A 19,279-nucleotide genomic window follows, 5' to 3' on the forward strand; every position below is an offset into this window, starting at 1 on the left:
ACTCCCATGTTGTTGGCATGATGAGATCACTTGCCATACTATCTAGCTTGCGTAGATCAGCTCCTATCATCCACGTGGTTGTTCTAATCAGCTCCATGCCTCCCTGACACTTCCAACACTACTAGCTACATGTCTTGTGTGTTGTCTGTATGGAATCCAATGTCCTTGGAGAGTGATTTATGCCTCTTGAGGGGCTTCTTTTATAGGGGTTGGGAGGCCCCAAAACACTTGATTGGTCACCCCTATTGGGTCAACTCAGTCAACCAACCCCACAAAGTGCTATTCCTGGCCTTGCACCTAGGCGACTTGATCCTGGATGATGCTCCTTCCATGGTTTATAGGCTTCTCCATACAATTCTACATGTCCATAGATTTGTGCCACATGTCTAGGGTCCCTTTTTGGAAATCCAACCCATTAGATCTATGATTCTCTGCCCCAAACAATCCCTGATTGTTGAGTGGCAGCTCTATACATCCCCAGGCCACCTCCCAACTCTTCTAGGTCATTGTCTTGTGTGCTGCCTACATGGCAACCATGTGGCAGCCCCGGGGTCCATGCTGTTACACAATGAGATGGTGCCATCTCCTTCAGTCATGTTCTCACCATCAAATCCAAGCAATCCACATGCCACCATATTTCAGTTGTCCCCCTCATAGTAGGTGACCAGTTTGGAGTCTTCTGGGCACCATGCTTTTAGGGTCTGTTTCATTCTGTCCTCCATCTAGCTAAGTCTACAACCAAATAACGATCTTGATAAATAAAATCCCAAGAATAACTCCAAATTACTTGGATAATAAAATCAAATTGAGCTCTCAGCATCCGTGTATAGTTCGCTAATGTCCCCCTCTAAGCCACACTCTCTATCTGACTTTGAATCCATAGGTTTGGTCGAGGAATTCTCCTTCATGTCAGTTTTACCAGCCAAGTTCCTAGATGAATCTAGCCACTCATTTCTATCCTTCAACTTCACCAAAATTTTTGGATCCTCATCTGACCACATCTCAATGTCAAACATCCTTACTATGACACAGGGGTCTACATAGCTTACCTCAACAACACTTGGAGATGCCACCAAGAAAGGCTCACCTATGACTACCACATTAGCCATATTATTAATAGACACCTCTGAATTCGCACTAGCCCCCTTCTCTTTCTTATAATCCACCTTCTTTCTTCTACAATCCTTTGCAAAATGAGATGGCGTATCACAATAGAAGCAATTCTTCTTCTTTTTTTCTTCTTGGTTTCTTCTTGTGAAGAGCCTCTCCTTTGTCAAAATTTTCCTTCTTGAGCTTGACTTTACAAGGCTCCCCCTTTCCCTTGCCTTTGTTCTCACCCTGAAGTAAGGGCTTTATCCTCGCTACTACCAAATCCATCGTAACATTTCTTCTCTCGAGCCTGTTGTCACAAAAGCAATGGTACTGGCTCCTCAATTGTACCCGGCACCAACCTTTATCTTGCAATCATCGTGTCATGAAGCCATTGTGGCCCCTAGGAGTCATGCCAAGCAATAGCCTAGCCATCCCTTGTAAGGGTACTATCCTTCAGATATAGAAGACGATTCCCCCAAGCTCTGGAAAAGTCGTCCTCCCGTCAAGCTCCACCTCTTGTGAATTTCTGTTAGGGCTTTGATGTTAGAAATCACAACAAAGGGTATGTGCATCGGAAAGACTAACAGTGCATCCCACGAGTTCACACAAGGGTTTTCATATGGAATCCAAAACTTATTTACCTATGTGTACTTTAACATGCATGCGCAATAAATAAATGAGCAATGCACATGACCAACATATTTCCATCCACAATGGATACAATACAAAGTGTATGCTGAGTGTCTCACCCTTTAGTAGCACAGTGCTACCAAGATGTGGACCCCTATGCACAACTAGAGGTTCTTATCCTACCTCCATGGAACTCTCAAAACTAGCAGTTCTTATCCTACCTCCATGGAACTCGGCCTGTGTGCTCCTAATGAGCTTAGGTGGGCCTCGTTGTCATGGCCCACAAACACACCTTCAAGCCATCCCTCTTGGGCAACCATGTGTGAAGCAGTGTATGCCACAAACTCTTGACTTGCAATGGTGACTGCCAAGGTTCTCCTGACTCTTGTTCTCTTTACTATCCTAAATGACAGCAAAGGATGAAGACCTCTAAGCCCTTTGATCCATATAGTAGACAACTTCCTTGCTACAACTTTGTGCTCCTCTAAAGGATATTGAGGGCAGGCTTCAAGCAGTACCATTTTGCTCCAAAATTGGGTCCCTAGAGAGTGATTTTATGCCCCCTTGAGGGGCTCCTTTTATAGTGGTTGTGAGTCCCTAAGACTCCTAACTAATATCAGCCCTATTGGGCCCAATCAATCAAGCCCCCCTTTGGGTCTGTGGGACTTGACAGGGTGTGTTGGTTGGCCAACTTGGCTGGCCCAAATACTGCCCTGTACCTGGCTGACCTATTTCAGACCTCTCAATCCCTGATACTCCTTCCCTGCTTTCATATAGGTTTCTCTAGATAGTTGTACATGTCTGCACATTCACGCCATATGTCCTAGGTCCCTTCTGGTCACTCTAGCCTCGTCCTTGATTGTTGTGTGGCAATTCTGTATAGGACCAAGCCTCCTTGACAGCCTCAACATTCTTGTGTCCTACCCACATGGCAGCCTATGTGTTGCCAATGTGGCAACTCTATGTCCATGCTAGTACATAGGTCCATCTCTACTAGTAGGACCAGATGGTGCCATCTCCTTCAATCACATTCCCACCATTGTATTTGAGCAATCCATTTACCACCATATTCCAACTGTCCCCCTCAAAACTGATGACCAGTTTGAAGTCTTCTAAGGACCATCCTTTTAGGCTCTATTTCATCCACCAGTCTACAACCAAACAACAATCTTGAGAAATCAAATTCCAAGAATAACTCCATATTACTTGGGCCATAACCTTGGAATGAGCACATAGTTTCCATGTGTAGTCATATATGTCCCCCTCTAAGCCACGGCCTCTATTTGACTTTGAATCCATAGGTCCTATCGAGGAACGCTCCTTCAAGTTAGTAATACTAGCCAAGTTCTTAGATGAATCATTGTTCTTCATCTTTACCAAAGTTTTTAGCTCTTCATCTAGCCGCATCCCAATGTCAAACATCCTTACTGTGACACCAGGGTCTTCATATCTTACCTCAGTAATGTTGGAGATTTCACCAAGAAAAGCTCACTATTGACCGCCATATTAGTTGTTTTCTTCGACCCTCTAAATTTGATTTGGTTCGTTTCTTGTTTTGATCCCCCTTCTTCTTTCTTCAATCCTTTGCAAAATGACTTGGCGTATCACAATAGAACCACTTCTTCTTCTTCCACTCTTTTATCATTATTTTCTTCATGTGAAGAGATCAAATTTGTCCTTCTTGTCTTGCCTTTGCCAAGCTCAGCCTTTTCCTTACCTTTGCTTCTGGTGTGAGCTATAAGGGCTTTATCCTCACTACTACTACATCTGTTAGAGTATTTCTTCCATCAATCTTCTTGTTGCCTCCTCAAATGTAACTAGAGCCTCCCTCTGTCTTACCATAATCATGGTCACACCTCTATTGTAGCACCTAGGAAGCATGCTAGGCAATAGCCTAGCCATCTTGGTTGAACCTGTCCTTTGATCAACTACTGCCAGTTGATCTCTCACCACCATCTCTGTGATGTGATTTGTACTGAATCTCCCTCATCCATGCTCATGCCATAGAGCTCCGCCTCAAGGTCAAGAATCCTTGCTTTGTTTTTCAACTTGCACATGTCTCAATGTGGTCCATGCCTTGAAGTGTCCACAATCTCAATGTGAGAAAGTACTACAACCAGCCATGGTGCCAATGATAATGGTTAAGGCCTCCACATCATGCATATGCCATGCTCTCACTAAAATAGCATATGTCCGTACATTCACTACCATTGCAATAGCTATGGCTAGAGTCACAGTGGGTTGAGGAGTTAATTGTTTGCCGATTGCAATCTCCCATGTCTTCCTCAATACCAAATGGCTCCATATTTTCATATTCCACAATGGGTAATTGGTCGCATCTGACTTGCTTGTTATCCCAAAATTAGAAATAGCATATCCCATGGCCATGATAATGAATTGAGAAGAGATAGAGTTAGGAAGTCATACCCATCTAAACCTGAGAATCCCTCATAGGTCAACTGTGCTTCAAACATCGAATAAGATTCCCCCAAGCTCTAAATCAAGGTCGTCCTTTAGCAAGTTCTTGCCTTCACTTTCGTAAGGGCTATGATAATGAATTGAGAAGAGATAGAGTTAGGAATTCATACACCTATTTGAACCTGAGCATCCCTTGTAGGGAAATTATGCTTTAGACATCAAATATGATTTCCCCAAGCTCTGAATCAAGGTCGTCCTTTAGCAAGGTCTTGCCCTCACTTCTGTAAGGGCTATGATACCATGTTAGAAATTGCAATAGAGGGTATGTCCAACGGAAAGACTGACAAAGTGTCCCAAGAATTCACCCAAGGGTGTTCACATGGAATTTAAAACTTCTTTACTTATGTGTATGTCAACATAAATGTGCAATAAGTTAATGAGAAATGCACAAGAGAGATGTAGAACCAACAAAACTTATTTCCATCCATAGCAAACACAATAAAAAATGTATGTCTAGTGTCTTACCCTATAGTAGTAGTGTGATACCCAAATGTGGCTCCTGTGCACAACCAATTATTGTTCTCTCCAAAACACTCATCTTGTGTGCTGCCAATGACCTTAGGTGGGCCTTGTTGCCATGCCCCGCAAACACACCTCCAAGCTATCCCTCTCGGACAACCAGTGTGAAGTAGTGAATGCCATGAACTCTTGACCTCCTTGCTGCCCTAATGTGTTGCCAATGATGAGGCCCAAGGTTCTCCTGACTCTTGCTCTTTTTGCTATCTTGGATGACAATGAAAGGATGAAGAACTTTGATCTCCTTGATCCTTGTAGTAGGTACTCCCTTGCTGCAACTTTGTGCTCCTCTAGAGGATGTTGAGACAGGCTCCAAGCAGTACTAATCTACTCTAAAGCTGGGTCCCTAGAGAGTGATTTATTCCCCCTTGGGGGGCTCCGATTGTAGGGCCTAGGAGCTCCCAAATTATTGCACGAACAAAAAAAAGAAGACCCATATCACTCTATCTATAGCGGAGCCCATACTATCTATTCGGGTTTAGAATCATGATATGCTATAAATAAGAAACAAAGAGGACATGTATGAAAAACATTACACAAAGATAGTTATGTGAACTACTATTTTTATTTTTACAATCATGCTTGGCAATCACTAGACACCTAATGTACAATCTATTAGTTCCCTCAATGAAGTTACAAGCTATTACATTTGGTCCCACTTAGGGACTAGAATGAGGCTATGTAAGGCTCCTCATTACTAAAATACACTATAGAGGATAGAGGGAATGTTGGAGATGTCACCTTCCCATCCATAATCCCCCATATGAGCAGAGCATGGGGGAGGTGGACTTAGGGTTAATGTGGCTACTATGTGGGCAGCATACAAGCTCATAGAGGCATGGACATGGGGCCAAATGGGTAGCACATAGTGGGCAATACACAAGACAAGGACATAGTACTATTGTGGCTGTCAAGGAGGCATGGGGCTACATGGAATTGCCATGCAACATTCAAGGACTACATGGGGTAAAGAATCACATATATGATAGGCTAGAATCACCGAAAGGGAGCTGAGACATGTGGCATAGATATACAGATAGGTCCAACTATCTAAAATAGCCTATAAGGAACCTTGGAAGGAGTACCAAGGCCTGGAAAAGGCCGACAAGTGTAGGGCAATCTTTGGCCTAGGAACAACAAGGAAAGGGGGATGCAATGGAAATGCCCTTGGTCCTTGTGTGTAGGACCCAACTAGGTTGGTCGGCCTCCGGGGATGCACTACTAAGAAACCCTAGGTATCATGTGCGTTCAAGGGGTATTTAAACAACCCCTCAATTGAAAATTTTCCCCCAATAAAGATACCCCTATTTACTTATGAACTAACGGATTTTTTTCTAAAGTTGAATTAAAAAACTCCTGCTATTATTATAAATCTGTTAAATTTTTTCCCAAAGTTCTATTAAAATACCCCTCCTTTTGAATGCACGTGGTATACTAAAATTTTGTGAGGTGAACCCCTCGAGTGGTCGACTAACCAACCACGTTGGCCAACAACTAGACCCAAAGTGGGATGGGGAGGCCAGTTGGCTGAGTTGAGGCCTAGTAGGGGTAATAAGTGTAAATGGTGCACCGTAGCTCACTTAAGAGCAATTCTTTCCAATTCCTTGCTTTTCTACTTTTGTTATTAATTTCTAGTTTGTGATTTGGTCCATCTAGTGCTTACATTGAGAGAGATTCTAGAGAGTGTGATGCCTTTGAAGTCTTCTATAGCATGGAACTACCATGATAACGTTGATCTTTGTTGCTAACAAATCCCTCCCTCCCTCTTATATTTGACTGGATCTCAAATTGGATAGGTTGAAATAGCCTGCTCAAGTTCACTAAGTGTTTTTATTATAGTAAGATTGATAAAGATACATTGTGTAACTTTACTTGTAGCTTTGCTACATTGTATTGATTGATATATTGGAGGTTACCTCTAGCTCTATTTTCCATGCAATAAATTCTACTATTTTTAAGTGTTGATTGATGCTTTGTATGCTTGGCTTGGTTGTACTTCTCTCAATTCAATTATGGTTATGGCCTTTATGGATGTCTGCTTGCAATAAGTGATTTAGACTGTATGATGTTCAATGCTAAATATGATAAATGATGAGTAATTGTTAAATATGAAGAAATAACTACCATATTAAAGATATGTTTCGTAGGCAAAAGATGTTAATCTAGTGGAGAAAGAGGCGATATCTTTAAAGTTTCTAAACAAAAATGATGTTGACATTATGTATGGGAAGTTGGGGGTTTTCCTAAAGACTTTAAGAAAGTCTAAAAATTTTTGGTGCAAGGACTTGAAATCAACTACAAGTGAACGACATATGTTAGATCTATTACTTTCATGGGCTTTTGTAAACAATGAAATCAATGTAAAGAAAGCTAGAGTTGGTGGGGTCATTCAAGACAATGTTGATGTCCTTTAGGGCTGCTAACTCCATGAGTGGTTGCATGTGACTGAGGGGTGACAAGTTTGACTAATGCTTGTGGATGGGCATGTGCATTGATTGGCTACGGGACACGATGATAGTTTTAACCAATGGTGGAGTCAAGAGTGGTTAACTTGTCACCCAAGACCATGACAACATAGTCAATTTGGAAGGGTGCATTTTGTCTCATTTGTTTCGTACAAGTGTTGTACAAATGAGAGTCTAAAATTTTTGTGATGTCCCCTTACTCTACTACCATGAAAATCATGCAAAGCAATGTACATAGCCTTCCTTTATTGGCAGAGATGTGTTTTATGAGGGTATTTTGCTGACCATAGTTATGGCACATGACCTAAGAAGTAGTCCAATTTTGATTGGTGTAAGCTTTGTCAATTGTCAGTGCTTGCAAGCATGTCATTCATGTACATGAAATTTTGTTTAGTGTACACACTTTTAATAGAATATACAGGAATGTTACATGTAGCCTTATTGTGATATCTCCTTGCTCTACCTTGTAGCTCTATACAAAATAGTTTGTGCAGCCTTTCTTCAACTATGCAAAGATATGTTTTGGGAGGATCGTTTGTTTGTCACAGTTTTGGACTTGACAATTAGTCCAAATCTGATCGGTATAATCTTTGTCCAATATATGCAAGCATGTGTTTCATGTGTTGAAAGTTTTGGTATTCAATGTAGTCAATTTTAGCAAAATATACATGTAGTGCAAATGAGAATTCAAAAATGTTAAATGCAGTCTCCTTTCTCTATCATGTAGATGTATGCAAGATAGTGTATGCAGGCTTCCTTTCTTGAGTATTAGTTGTGTACAGATGTGTCTTAGGATGAACTTTTATTGGCCACAATTTTGGTATAAGACCTAAGAGTTAGCTTCATTTTGATTTGTACAAGCTTTTTTCATTACATGTAAGCATTTATCTCATGTATGGGAAGTTTTGGTATTTAATATACTCAGTTTTATTAGAACATATGTATTCACAACTAGCTCTTATGGACTAAGTCTTGGTTGAGGAGTTAGGTAGAAAATGTATTAAGATGGATGTTAGTATTTAAATTTGGTGAGTTTTTATAAGTTTTTATGTTTTTTTTAAAATCTAGATTTGGCATTCTTACACTTATGATTGAGAGAAAACATTATTCTTTCAATACTATGTGAATGAATGTTTTGCAACTTTGTTAAATATGATAATTCTTACACTTATTATTAAGTCAGGTTAGGAGTCCATTTATTTTTCATATGAATTTTTTCACGCACATAAGTGCATATCCTTTGATTTAAAAATTCATGTATTGTAGTTAAGAAGCATGCTTTACGTGTGGAACAAACCCATGAAACTTTTAAATGCAACACGGGGCTTATAAAATAACCATGTCATAAAGAGTTATTATTTTGTCATGTGAGTATTTTTACTCATGCAAGCTCTTTGATTTAGCATTTTAGGATTGTGATCATAAATCATGATTTACATATGACACCAAGCCATAAATTCTTAAATGCAAGTCACATGTTATTGTAAAAATCATGAAGATGGATCTATCTAATTGCTTCTTGCTAAGAGGCAAGATTTTCAACAATGTTAGTACTATATGACTCGCTTGTCAAATGAATTTCCGTGGCTGCTAATGTTCCAAACATATCATGATCTATTTTTGTACTTAAGATATGTGAGAGGCAACAATTGAATAGCCAGTCATAATGGGGCATCTCAATTTTTGCTATATCCTCTTGCTCTTAACTATAATCCAAGTCTTTTTTCCTCCTTGTACCCGTTTGGGCTATACTCCTGACTGATCTCACAACTTTGAATTGGATAGATTGGACTAGTTTCTTTTGGCCAATATGTAGGTTATGTCACCATCAATGCAACCACCATGGCTATAGCGTTCTTCTACTACTTTGTGAAGGTTAAAAGATATTCCCATTCCAATCCACATGCACTTTGGCTCAGCAAAGGTACAACTTTGATTAAACGTATCTAGTTTCCAATTCCCTACAGTTCAGCCGCTTTCTCAAAAAAGAGTATTCTAGGAGCATGTATCAAGCCAAGTCCCTTTTGTTCTAGTGGAGATGGAATCGTTCATAATCTTTATGGCTAGAATAAGTGCTAGCTATATAAGGGTCAAACTAAAGTTCAATCTGTGGGTCTTCTCATACTTTTAGCCAAGCTAAGAGCTTACGTGTATAACATTATGAATTTGGTTTTGCACCTAGATTTCTATTCACATCTTTCCTTGAGTGGGCGTCTCAACTCAGACACCTATTCTACTAAACGAATTTGTCAGATAATTTCACCACAGCTCTCCTTGAAACTTATAGTGCTAAAGAATATCGAACCCAAATAATCATTCATACATCCTAACTTATATTTCACCTACAATTAGAGCCAATTTATTCTTCCTTCTAAATTAGATGAAGAAATTTCTTGAATACAATGGTCACAACCTTTCATCATTAGAGAGAGTTGTAAAGATCATCAATTAGTAAAGATCATCAATTACGACTAACATTTGCCTTGATTTTTCAATGTCTTTTCCTTCATTACGTTGCTTGGATAAACTTTTCTATGTCAATTGTATTTAGGTCATTATGTACTCCAATTAGCTTCCAACATTATTAATCATGTTAAATATTTTTAACATGCACAGTGTCATATGTGGTGGTTTCCTATTTTTCATGTGGCAATGGGCTTTTCTCATATGGCAATGTTGCTCTCCAATTTTACCATGTGGTAAATCCTACTATTGCCACATGGGAAAATTAGCCATTGCCACATGGTAAAACTAGGCATTGCCGCATGCAAAAAAAATGGGGGACAACATTGCCATGTGAGAAAAGTGACATTACCACATGGGAAAAGTAGAAGCTGACACATGGGAAATGTGAGGGATGATATTGCCATATGCAAGAAGTAGGGGGATTGCCAAGTGCCAAATAGCAATACCAAGGAAAATTTTAGGGACACCATTGCCATGTGATAAAAGTGACATTACCACATGGACTAGAAATGTGGGTGATGACATTCACATATGGAAAAGGGGGATTGCAAAGTGGCAAATAACAATACCATGATAGAATTTAATCTCATGTGAGAAAATTAGGTTTGTCACCTAAGTAGAATTGATTGCCATAAGCAAAAATTCAGATTCATATGTGGAAAGATTCACACATGAAATGTGTAGAAAAATGTGTTAAAAGAGAATAATTTTCTCATGTGGCATATTGTCTAAAAGTTGTTGATCCAAGGCCTGAGGGGCTACTCCTCCTGAATGCCCATTGGAGATAGTACTAAATAGATATCCTGCTCAAAAATGAACCCGGAATCAATGTTCTAACCTCCCAAGTTTTGGAGGGGTATAATAAATAGATACTGTTTGCAAATGGTTTTGCAGGAGTGAATTGGTCTTGCTGTAGGCACTGCGAGCCTCAAGGAGTTTTGTAAACTCACATATGTGTCTCTGAAGTAAGCTGTGTATCACACTTCTTCAGAAGCTTTGCCTCTCTAAACTTATTTTTCATTCCAAAGGGGAGAGGCTTCCAATTCTCTCCTACTCAGGTGAGCATGATGCTCAACATACATCGGGCCCGAAATTCAGAGGCTGAATTATGACTGCTGCACATCGCTAATCGGAGAACATTGGTAGATAGCATCATAAACGGAGCGAACAAACATGTCAAGATCTGCAATTGCAGATCCTCGCAAGAAATCTCAGAACTTTGCCTCATCTATCACGTGCAAAATCCTTTTACTTTGTTCCCCCTGATCTGTCTACCTGCAGCTCATTGCCCGAGGTCGAATTTGGGAGCTGGGTCTGCCGTGCATCAAATGAGAACTCTTCACTCGACCTAGACCTCCCTTTGGTAGATCGTTAAGGTCCAAAACTTGTATGGTTCGCTGCTTTTTTGCTGTTACAGTACGTTCCGTTTAAAGTATAAGAAAAGAGTTTGCAGACAGGAAGAAACAAAACCTGCTGTTCGAAAAAGGACTGAGAGAAGCATCAACTGACCGTGTTCTTCTCGTTCGTAATTCTCTCGCAGATTTCTCTTGGTAGCCTGCATCTTCTCATCCTTCATAAAACAACAGAATTCTGTTTTAGAACGTGAAAATGCCGGAATCATAGTAACAGTTTTCATATTAATGTTATGCCTTATTTCTTCTTCAATGCATGCATCAATAAAGTGTAGTCAGTGCTCACAGAGAAAGAGGAACTGATAGAAGGCTTGGAGGTTTGCGCCTTTTGAGGAGCTACAGCTTCAGTTCTTCTTTCTACACTGTTGTTGTTAGATGATCTTCTTTCTGTAGACTCCTCGTTGAGGCTGCGATGACTACCATTGGAGACCTTTTTTAGCTCATTCTTTTCATCAAATCGATGGGCAATGACGAGAGTACTACACTCCTTAAGATTAGATGGCTCTTCTGTGATTCCGATCCTCGTAGCACCGAGGTCTAGGTCTTTGCTTGCGGTGTCCTTTTCGTTGGTAGTCGATGCCCTTGATATGACAGTCCCCCGCTCTGAGTCCTTTGTCAAAGCATGCGATTCCGAGATCTTTTTGGAGCTGGACGTCCTTGACTCCACAGCTTCATGATAATCACAGCCTGCTGCTGCTGCACCAAGATACCGACGAATAAGATCCCCTATTCCCTTCACACATAAGTCATATCAAGCAGCTTTCGAAAACTCACTAACATAGTGCTAAGATTCTCCAGAGTCCAGAATAACGCAAGCAATCACTGGCAATCGACAGGGATATCTTGCAACACGATAACCACAGTCCACAGCCTATTAAAAAGGGAAGCTGGTCTCAAACACAGCCAAGAATTCTGAACTAGGTACAGCCTAGCTAGAATGAAGAATACTTACATGTGACGTCGTCCATCAAGTCCCAAAGCTTCGCTCCACATGCACACAACACAGTTCAAAGATGTAAGATATACTTCGAAATCAATCTGAGAAAAGTTACATTCCTTAAGGTTATTGAATGGGTTAAGACTTAAGGATGGAACCTGCAGCATCTCTGAATGGGTTAAGACTTAAGGATGGAACCTGCAGCATCTCCACCGAAGCGGTCGGAGCTACCAACAGAGCTGCCTCATCCATCGGAGGTGAGGGTAATCCGTCCTCCTCGTCCTCGTTAATTACCAATGAGCCGGATGCAATTGTATCTGCTAATCACAACCATTTCAAAGTAAATAGAAGCAGTTTTGCATCTCGGGCTATGTAAAGGAGAAGACATGCTGAACTACTGTACACAGTCATACCTGTCGCTGCCGCTGCAGCGACGTCCACTGCGCTTCTACAGCAAGCTTCAACGAGTTCTTTCCATCCTCTGTAGTGCCCAGAAGTATTAGAAACAGGGATGCAGTAAAGATTATAGATTATCAAGTTGCACGACACGACTAAAGAGCAAGACAAAGCCGATCAACTGTGAAGATTTCGCAGGGCCCGGCACAACGGTACACATGGAACATAATTGGGTATTGTAAGCATGAAAATTGTTGCCTAGGCTTTTACCTCACAAGCCGTTTCGCCAGAATCGCTACCCTTTTGGAAGAATGCTTGCGGAGGCTATTCACGACCTTCCCGATCTCCGTTTCCTACAGCATGTCGATCCGGCAGCGACCATTCAATCGGCTGAAGCAGCAATTGTCTGGTGCGAAAGAGAGAGTTCAAACAGATCATACCTTCAGTACATCGAAAGACAAATGCATGAGCTCCAGTCTCCTCAATGAGTTGAACGTTTCCGTCTCAGACTACAGATCCTCCAACAAGTAACCAAATCAGATATGGTAGCAAAAATCGGATCGTTTTGCGAAAAGCGATCAGCTAGGCCTCGCACTAAAATCAAAATTTGAGAAATAAATGCAATGTGGCAACCGTCAGGACGATGTCCCTTAGAAGAGCTTAGAGGAGCGAACGCATTCTCCGAAACGTACTTGATAAGAGTCTCGAAGTGTTTCTTTGATATCGAGAACATCTCTTTTGGACAGTATCTCTTCCTCCAGTTCCTCTGTTAGAGCTTCCGCCTCATCGTAAGCTCGACATGGGGTAAGAATACGTTCTTCAACGCTAGCGCCTTCACGTTTGGCCAAAACGTCGCTGCCAAAGCCTCGTTTGCTTCCGGATAGCTGCGGTGCATCGAACTCACATACGTGGAAATCAAGCTTTTCAGGAGCGAAGAGCTTCTGGGCGAGACGATCTCTTTTAGCAGGAAAGTCTTCCGCACTGTCCAAGTAAGCCAGGGTGAGAGCGCGCTCGCAGACCGTCCACAGGTCCACGCCGCTGCCTTGGAAGAACTGCCTCCAATTTTCCATTTTCACACCAGTTTCACTCGAACAAAGGGCCGCGCGGGAGGAAAGCAGAGCGCGTCTGATGCAAGGAAGATGAAGGAGGCTGCAGATTGGTACTGCTGAAATATGATCGAAGCGTGGTGAGGAAGGTTGAGAGACGGACGATGGTGGAGATGGGCGGCGAGATGAAGAGGGGGGAGGAAGAAGAAGGAGGAGGAGGAGGAGGAGGAGGAGGTAAGAAGGAGAAGGGATCGGGAGGGTAAAAGCTAGGAGGGAAATTTCGTGATCATGATCACCGCGAATTCCACCAAGAATTGTTCGGCAGAGGCGAAGAAAGAAGGGGGGGGGGAGATGATAGTAGTGAAAAGAAAGGAAGAAGGAGATGGTGGCGATGGCGGAGCAAGGAAGCAAGCAACAAACTGTAACAAGAAGAAGGAAATTCCGGCGATGGAGAAGACGAAAATCAGGAAGAAGAAGAAGAAGAAGAAGAAGAAGAAGAATAAAGACAAAGGAAAAGCGGCGTGATGATTCAAGGCCCAAAACCACTCCCGCTCCCCCAAAACCGCCTCCCCCTCCTGGTTTTGTAGACAGTTTCCTTTCCAAAACCACCTCCCCCTGCGTCGCTCCAGCTCCCCCCCATTTCGCCTGCCACTTGGCCTCTCCTGCCTTCCACGTTTTCATTCCCTTCTTTCCGTGGTAGACACGTCCGCGCCCTGCTGGCATGTTTCAGAACCCCAGAGGTGTCCGCTTTGCTGACCTGGCCGACCCCTCTTGCTTCGCGTCACCCTCGCCTGCCACGCGGCTTCCTCCAATCTTCCTCCCCGCCAATCCGTCACAGACACGTGGCCTTCTGGGGTCGACCAATCTGACCTGGCCCAGCATGTCGTCGGGCCCACTTTGTTGACCCTCTCTGCGTCAAACGCAAGCGGCATTTAGAGGGCACCTTTTTATTATTTTATTTTCTATCAAGGATGAATATGTCTTATCTTCGGGGCTTGAAAAAAGGATGAATAATATTATATATTGCAAAATTCCCCATCCCCTCCTTTTTCACGTTTGCCTTTTTTGCCCCGGTTGCCCAGCTCTTATATCCTAACAACGCATTCCTGCACCGCTAGGGATATCTATCAACTTAGAAGACCCCATATGATAAGCTGTGTTGTTGAAAGGATCTCAAAAGAGCTCTGTTAACATCATCGTTCTTTAGTGATGTTCATCGCAACAACATGATAACACCATTTGGGTTTGTTGCAGCCAATGCACAGATGGATTCAACCTTTCAATTGCAATATTTCAATCTTTCTTAGATCAAGGAGAACAACTCTCCACGTAAGACATCTAAGGAATACACATTGGCTACCAAACACTTATTAAAAGCATCTTGCAAACAAGTTCTCTAAACCTACACATAAAATCATAACCTATACATATAGCTCCAATCAAAACATTTCAAACGTTCCTTACGGAGCCAATGACACCCCATGAAGAAGCTTGGGTCACATGTTACCATGGGAATCTAGTTTAACATCATTGATTATTGCCTTACCAAGAAAGCCTCTCTCACTCACACACACACACACACACACACACACACACACACAAACACGCACGTGTGCGCACACACGCACGCACTCACATTCCTTGTGCAACCAATGGTACCCCATTGGACTTCAATTTAAACCATTGGTTATTGCCTTACCAAGAGAGCCTCTCTCTTTCTCTCTCTCTCTCTCTCCTCTTATTTAAAGTTTGGTCTAAAGACTACATTTGAGAAGATATCTACATAGGTGAAAATGCATAATATGTCGAGTGCATGAATAAAACTTGCCAAATCATGCTTGTATGATGGGGTAGAGCACCCTATTGAGGGTGTCACCTAGCCCACCCCCATGCCATCAAATAGGTTGATGCCTCCATCATAAGCACTCTAGTGGGCTAGGAAAATTTATGGCCATGGGACATTAATAACTAAGGTCCACAAGGATGCACGAGGTGCCAAGAGCATTACCCTTTCTCAAAGAGACTGTGAAAAAAGGGAAGTGACACTAAAACGCTAGGCACAAATTGTCTTATAATACAACATCTTGTGAGGCATAGAAGATGGAGGCATAGTCAATTCTTAGTTGCTTGTTGGTGGGGGAGGAATCCAGCACGTGGTTGCGAGGGGAGGAAAGTTGGTTAATGATAAGGGGAGTAGGTGGGGAATTTAAAGAGAAAGAGACTCTCTTTAAATGACTTATATTATATCTACACAAGGATGGAAAGTGAAGAATTCTTTCTTTTTCATTTTGGTCATGCGTAAGAGTCATGGGTGGGAGGTACTCGGGTGGATAGATATTTAGGTGAGCATGGAGGGGGTACTAAGGACATTTTGATCTCATTTGACTTTGAGAAGTGGGGTAAAGGTTGGATGGTGACACATTGGCCCTTTGCTTCTTGTTGATGTATCTATTTCAAAACACCGATATTTAAAGATATGTGTTAACCAAATCTAATGAGCAAGCATATGAAATAACCTAAAAGAGGGAGTAGGAGAGTGCTAAGAGTTCCTTAATAGCGAAGGTAAAGTTTGTAGAGGAGGTACGGAGAGGATGGTTCCATAATAAGTAAGGGAAAGCCTCGAAGGTCATGGGTGACGTAGCCAAACTTGGTTATTTGGATCCGACCTTAAGGACATGGTATGGCTTTTCCCAAGGCCTCAATTATTTCAGTCGTAGTTGTAGTGCATGCCTTTTCTTTTCTATACCCATTGAGAACGATTGATCAAGTGATGAGGTGGCTCTACAGTCAACAACAAAAAAATAACTATATGGATTGGATTGGCTGATCACCCTTGATTGAAACATATTTCTATAAAAATGGGCATTGTTCTCTTGAGTTTTTTTTATTAAACACATGGCATCTATGCTCACGTTCCATTTAAGCATTTAATGTAGCACTTTCAAGAGTATCTATTTGGGTGAATTGCAAATTTTGTATTTGGCATGGGAGAGATGTCTCAAACATGTAAATTCAAATGCAATAAGGGCGCAAGATTAATGCATTAAATAGCCACCAATCTAGGAGGGGAAAAGATGGGTCATAGGGCATTAGGTATGCTACTTATCAATATAATTGTGTAATCCAATTGGAGGGCATGAAGTATAAGGTATGGTACTTGGTAGTTTAAATAAACTACAAGAGCCCTGGTGAATCCCTTCATTGTTACTCCCCCTCCCGGCCCCCTTCCCCGACGTCATGGGCATCCACTCCCATATGAAGAGATCCCATGAGGATAATTGTAGCCACCCATGAGCACCCATAACATCATGCACACATTGGAACATCAAATTGCATGAGCGAAAATTGTGAGCCTAACGTCATGCACACAATGGAACTCAAATTGATGAAAGGGTAAAGTCGGCTCAATATTGGTAAGCACCTTCATTTAACCCATCTCCTTTTCAAACTCTACATTTTCTTCATTTTTCTATGCATCAACGTTAAATGTTGCAAAATTTCAGCATTATCAAAAAGTGTTTTGATGCGAATACTAGGCAAGTGGCGATCTTGTGCTTTGTGAAAGTTGTCATCGTATATCTCTTTTGATTATTCATGCATTTAGCCAACACAAACATTTTGATGATAGCCAAAGAGTAAAGTTATTCCTTTTTGTCAATGTAAAACATTTTGGTTTATGCAAAAGTGCTTACTTGGGATACGAACATCATAGTTGTTTTGATATGCCGATTGGAATCAAGAATTTTGCACTATAAAGACACTAGGATTTATTATCCTCAAAGGGTTCAATATATAGAATGTCTACATTGAAGGTGCATATAAAAAATATCTACCTACATATACTATGTCAAATATCTTTATACTAAAATTTTTTGAATGTTTTCAACGTCTATAAATAAACCCTTTATGCATTTAGACGTTCTATGGAAAGTGGTATTTAAAAACACCTTATTATTGAATGCATGTCTTGAATGTTTCCTTGTATTTTTTCTCTTTTTGGGAGGGTTATTTTAGTTTTTTTAAAATGTAAAAATTCAAACTCTCTAAATAAACCCTTTATGTATTTAGACTTTCTATGGCAAGTGGTATTTAACAAGGTGAATGATATCATTCTTTATCATTCAACGGGCTGGTATCATTCAAATGGCTTGCCTTGCAAGAGAGGAACAACCCAAAGCCTAAGACTCCGATTGTAGGCCACGTTTAGGACTTTCAAGTTGAGGAGGGACTCTAGAAGGTTGGAGAGCAAGAGGAGCCATCAGAGGAGATTCGAGAAATTGAGGGAATTGTTGGAGAGGGAACACAATTGGAGGGATGAGAGAAGTTGTAGGAGATGAGACCATGTAGAGATTTGCAAAGGCTTTAGTTCATTGTCTTGTTTTCCTTCCTTCATATGCCATAGCCAACCATTATCATTCCGCATTGCTCCCCCCTCCCTACCTGCCCTCTTCCTTCTCCTTTCTCCAATACCTTCCCTCCCTTCTCCAGTCCAGATCGCTCTCCTCCCATAACACAATTTCCTCTTCCACTCGTGGATGATCTCCCTAGCAGCAAAGTGAGGTAGGAAGGAAAGGAGGGGAAGCCAATAGCAAGAAGTGGATATGCATCAAGCAGGGGCGAAAATGATTTGCTGAAGAATTAGTTTCTCTAATTTGCAATTTTTGCTCTCCCATTTGTGAGATTTTTTCGATCCTCCACTTGCATCCCGAGAACCTTGTTCATCCTCACTTAGGGGCTTAGCACATGGGAAGAAATAGGATGGGAATGGGAAAAGGTGGTCCCAAGTGGTCCCATGCATATTTCTATCCTATTCCCATCCCACCATGTGCTAAAGAACTAGGTATGGGTTTAGGAGGAAGGACACATGGCATCATTTCATGTGTTTAAAAGGTGGGGACCTTGTGGGGACAAGGACACATGTCATCCTTCCATGTTTTTGAATCCCTAAAAAAGGGGAATCCATTTTGGCTACCAGGGTCTAGAGGCCATGGTCCAAGATGGGGAAAAAAGTGGCTACTCCCATTCTAAATCCATCCTAGACCACTTGGTGTAGGATGGGAGTAATAATGACAAAAATATTCCCATCCTAAACCCATGCTAGCCCCATCCATGTGCTAAGGCCCTTAGGCTCCCAAAAATCTCATCCAAGTCCATATAGAACAATTGCCTTCAGATTTCCAAAGCCTTTTCCCTTTAATGGTGCACTACCAGGCGAGCCTGCCATTGCCAATGCCTCCTCAAACACTCCACTTGAGTTCCAAGTCATCAATTGGTTCGATAAGTCTGAATACTCCAACGTGAGACAAAATGGCTGGTCGAAAGAGAAGAAAGTGCTAGGTTATGCTACATGTTACTATCGACAGCATGGCAAACGGAAGACAAAATGACCCTCAAGCCTGCCAACTCCGAATCTAGGGATTTTCGCATCACATTTAGAAAAAAACGCTCACGTAAAGATATGATGCTACCAGTGAGATTAACATTCCTGAAGTACGTGTTATCGAACAGAAAATTGGTTGTATCTATTGCAAATGCATTGCTTGGGAAACGCCTTGGGCACTTTGCCTTTCGAGTGGTAGCGAGCAGCACTCCCAAGTATGGGTCCACAAGCGATATACAAAGTTGGAGCAATGAGCTACGCCCATAGTATGAGAGCCTTGTAGTTGATTCAAAACAGCAGTAGATTAGATAGCTGTCCAAGAGAAGGAACCACGTATGATTTACGAAAGAGCGTTATGTTAGGTGATGCGTTCTTTTACGCATAGGCAAACAGCAACAATCGAAGCCAAGGAGCTTAGGCAAGCAGCGACAATTGAAGCGGAATGCATTCCACTTCTTCCA

The 19,279-nt window shown here is 41.6% G+C and overlaps 1 protein-coding gene across 2 annotated transcripts; it reads right to left on the reverse strand.

The window, feature by feature from the left end:
- Window positions 1-10,523: 10,523 nt before the first annotated feature.
- LOC147893774 (putative mediator of RNA polymerase II transcription subunit 26b) lies at window positions 10,524-13,897 on the reverse strand. 2 transcript variants are annotated; one of them, XM_087386660.1, is made up of 9 exons: window positions 13,085-13,897; window positions 12,833-12,901; window positions 12,663-12,745; window positions 12,410-12,477; window positions 12,195-12,313; window positions 12,012-12,039; window positions 11,346-11,752; window positions 11,157-11,217; window positions 10,524-11,055 (listed from the first exon to the last, which is right to left on the reverse strand). In XM_087386660.1, exons 1-9 carry the CDS (start codon window positions 13,460-13,462, stop codon window positions 10,919-10,921), a joined length of 1,350 nt encoding a protein of 449 aa, XP_087242786.1. In that variant the 5' UTR covers window positions 13,463-13,897; the 3' UTR covers window positions 10,524-10,918. The 2 variants fall into 2 exon arrangements, with proteins under 2 accessions (XP_087242786.1, XP_087242785.1); XM_087386659.1 differs by having other exon boundaries at window positions 11,346-11,755.
- Between the last annotated feature and the right edge of the window lie 5,382 nt (window positions 13,898-19,279).

Source organism: Dipteris shenzhenensis, chromosome 15 (assembly GCF_047967505.1).
Source record: "Dipteris shenzhenensis isolate YYH24624 ecotype China chromosome 15, Dip_SZ_1.0, whole genome shotgun sequence".
In the NCBI taxonomy this organism is placed as follows: domain Eukaryota; kingdom Viridiplantae; phylum Streptophyta; class Polypodiopsida; order Gleicheniales; family Dipteridaceae; genus Dipteris; species Dipteris shenzhenensis.

Excerpts from the sequence above, each read along its gene's own strand:
- LOC147893774 (XM_087386659.1), bottom strand. The coding sequence starts at position 13,462 with ATGGAAAATTGGAGGCAGTTCTTCCAAGGCAGCGGCGTGGACCTGTGG. Across the intron at positions 12,902-13,084 it reads CACTTCGAGACTCTTATCAA|TCTGAGACGGAAACGTTCAA; the intron begins GTACGTTTCGGA and ends GAGGATCTGTAG. Across the intron at positions 11,218-11,345 it reads CTATCAGTTCCTCTTTCTCT|GATGAGAAGATGCAGGCTAC; the intron begins GTGAGCACTGAC and ends TGTTTTATGAAG.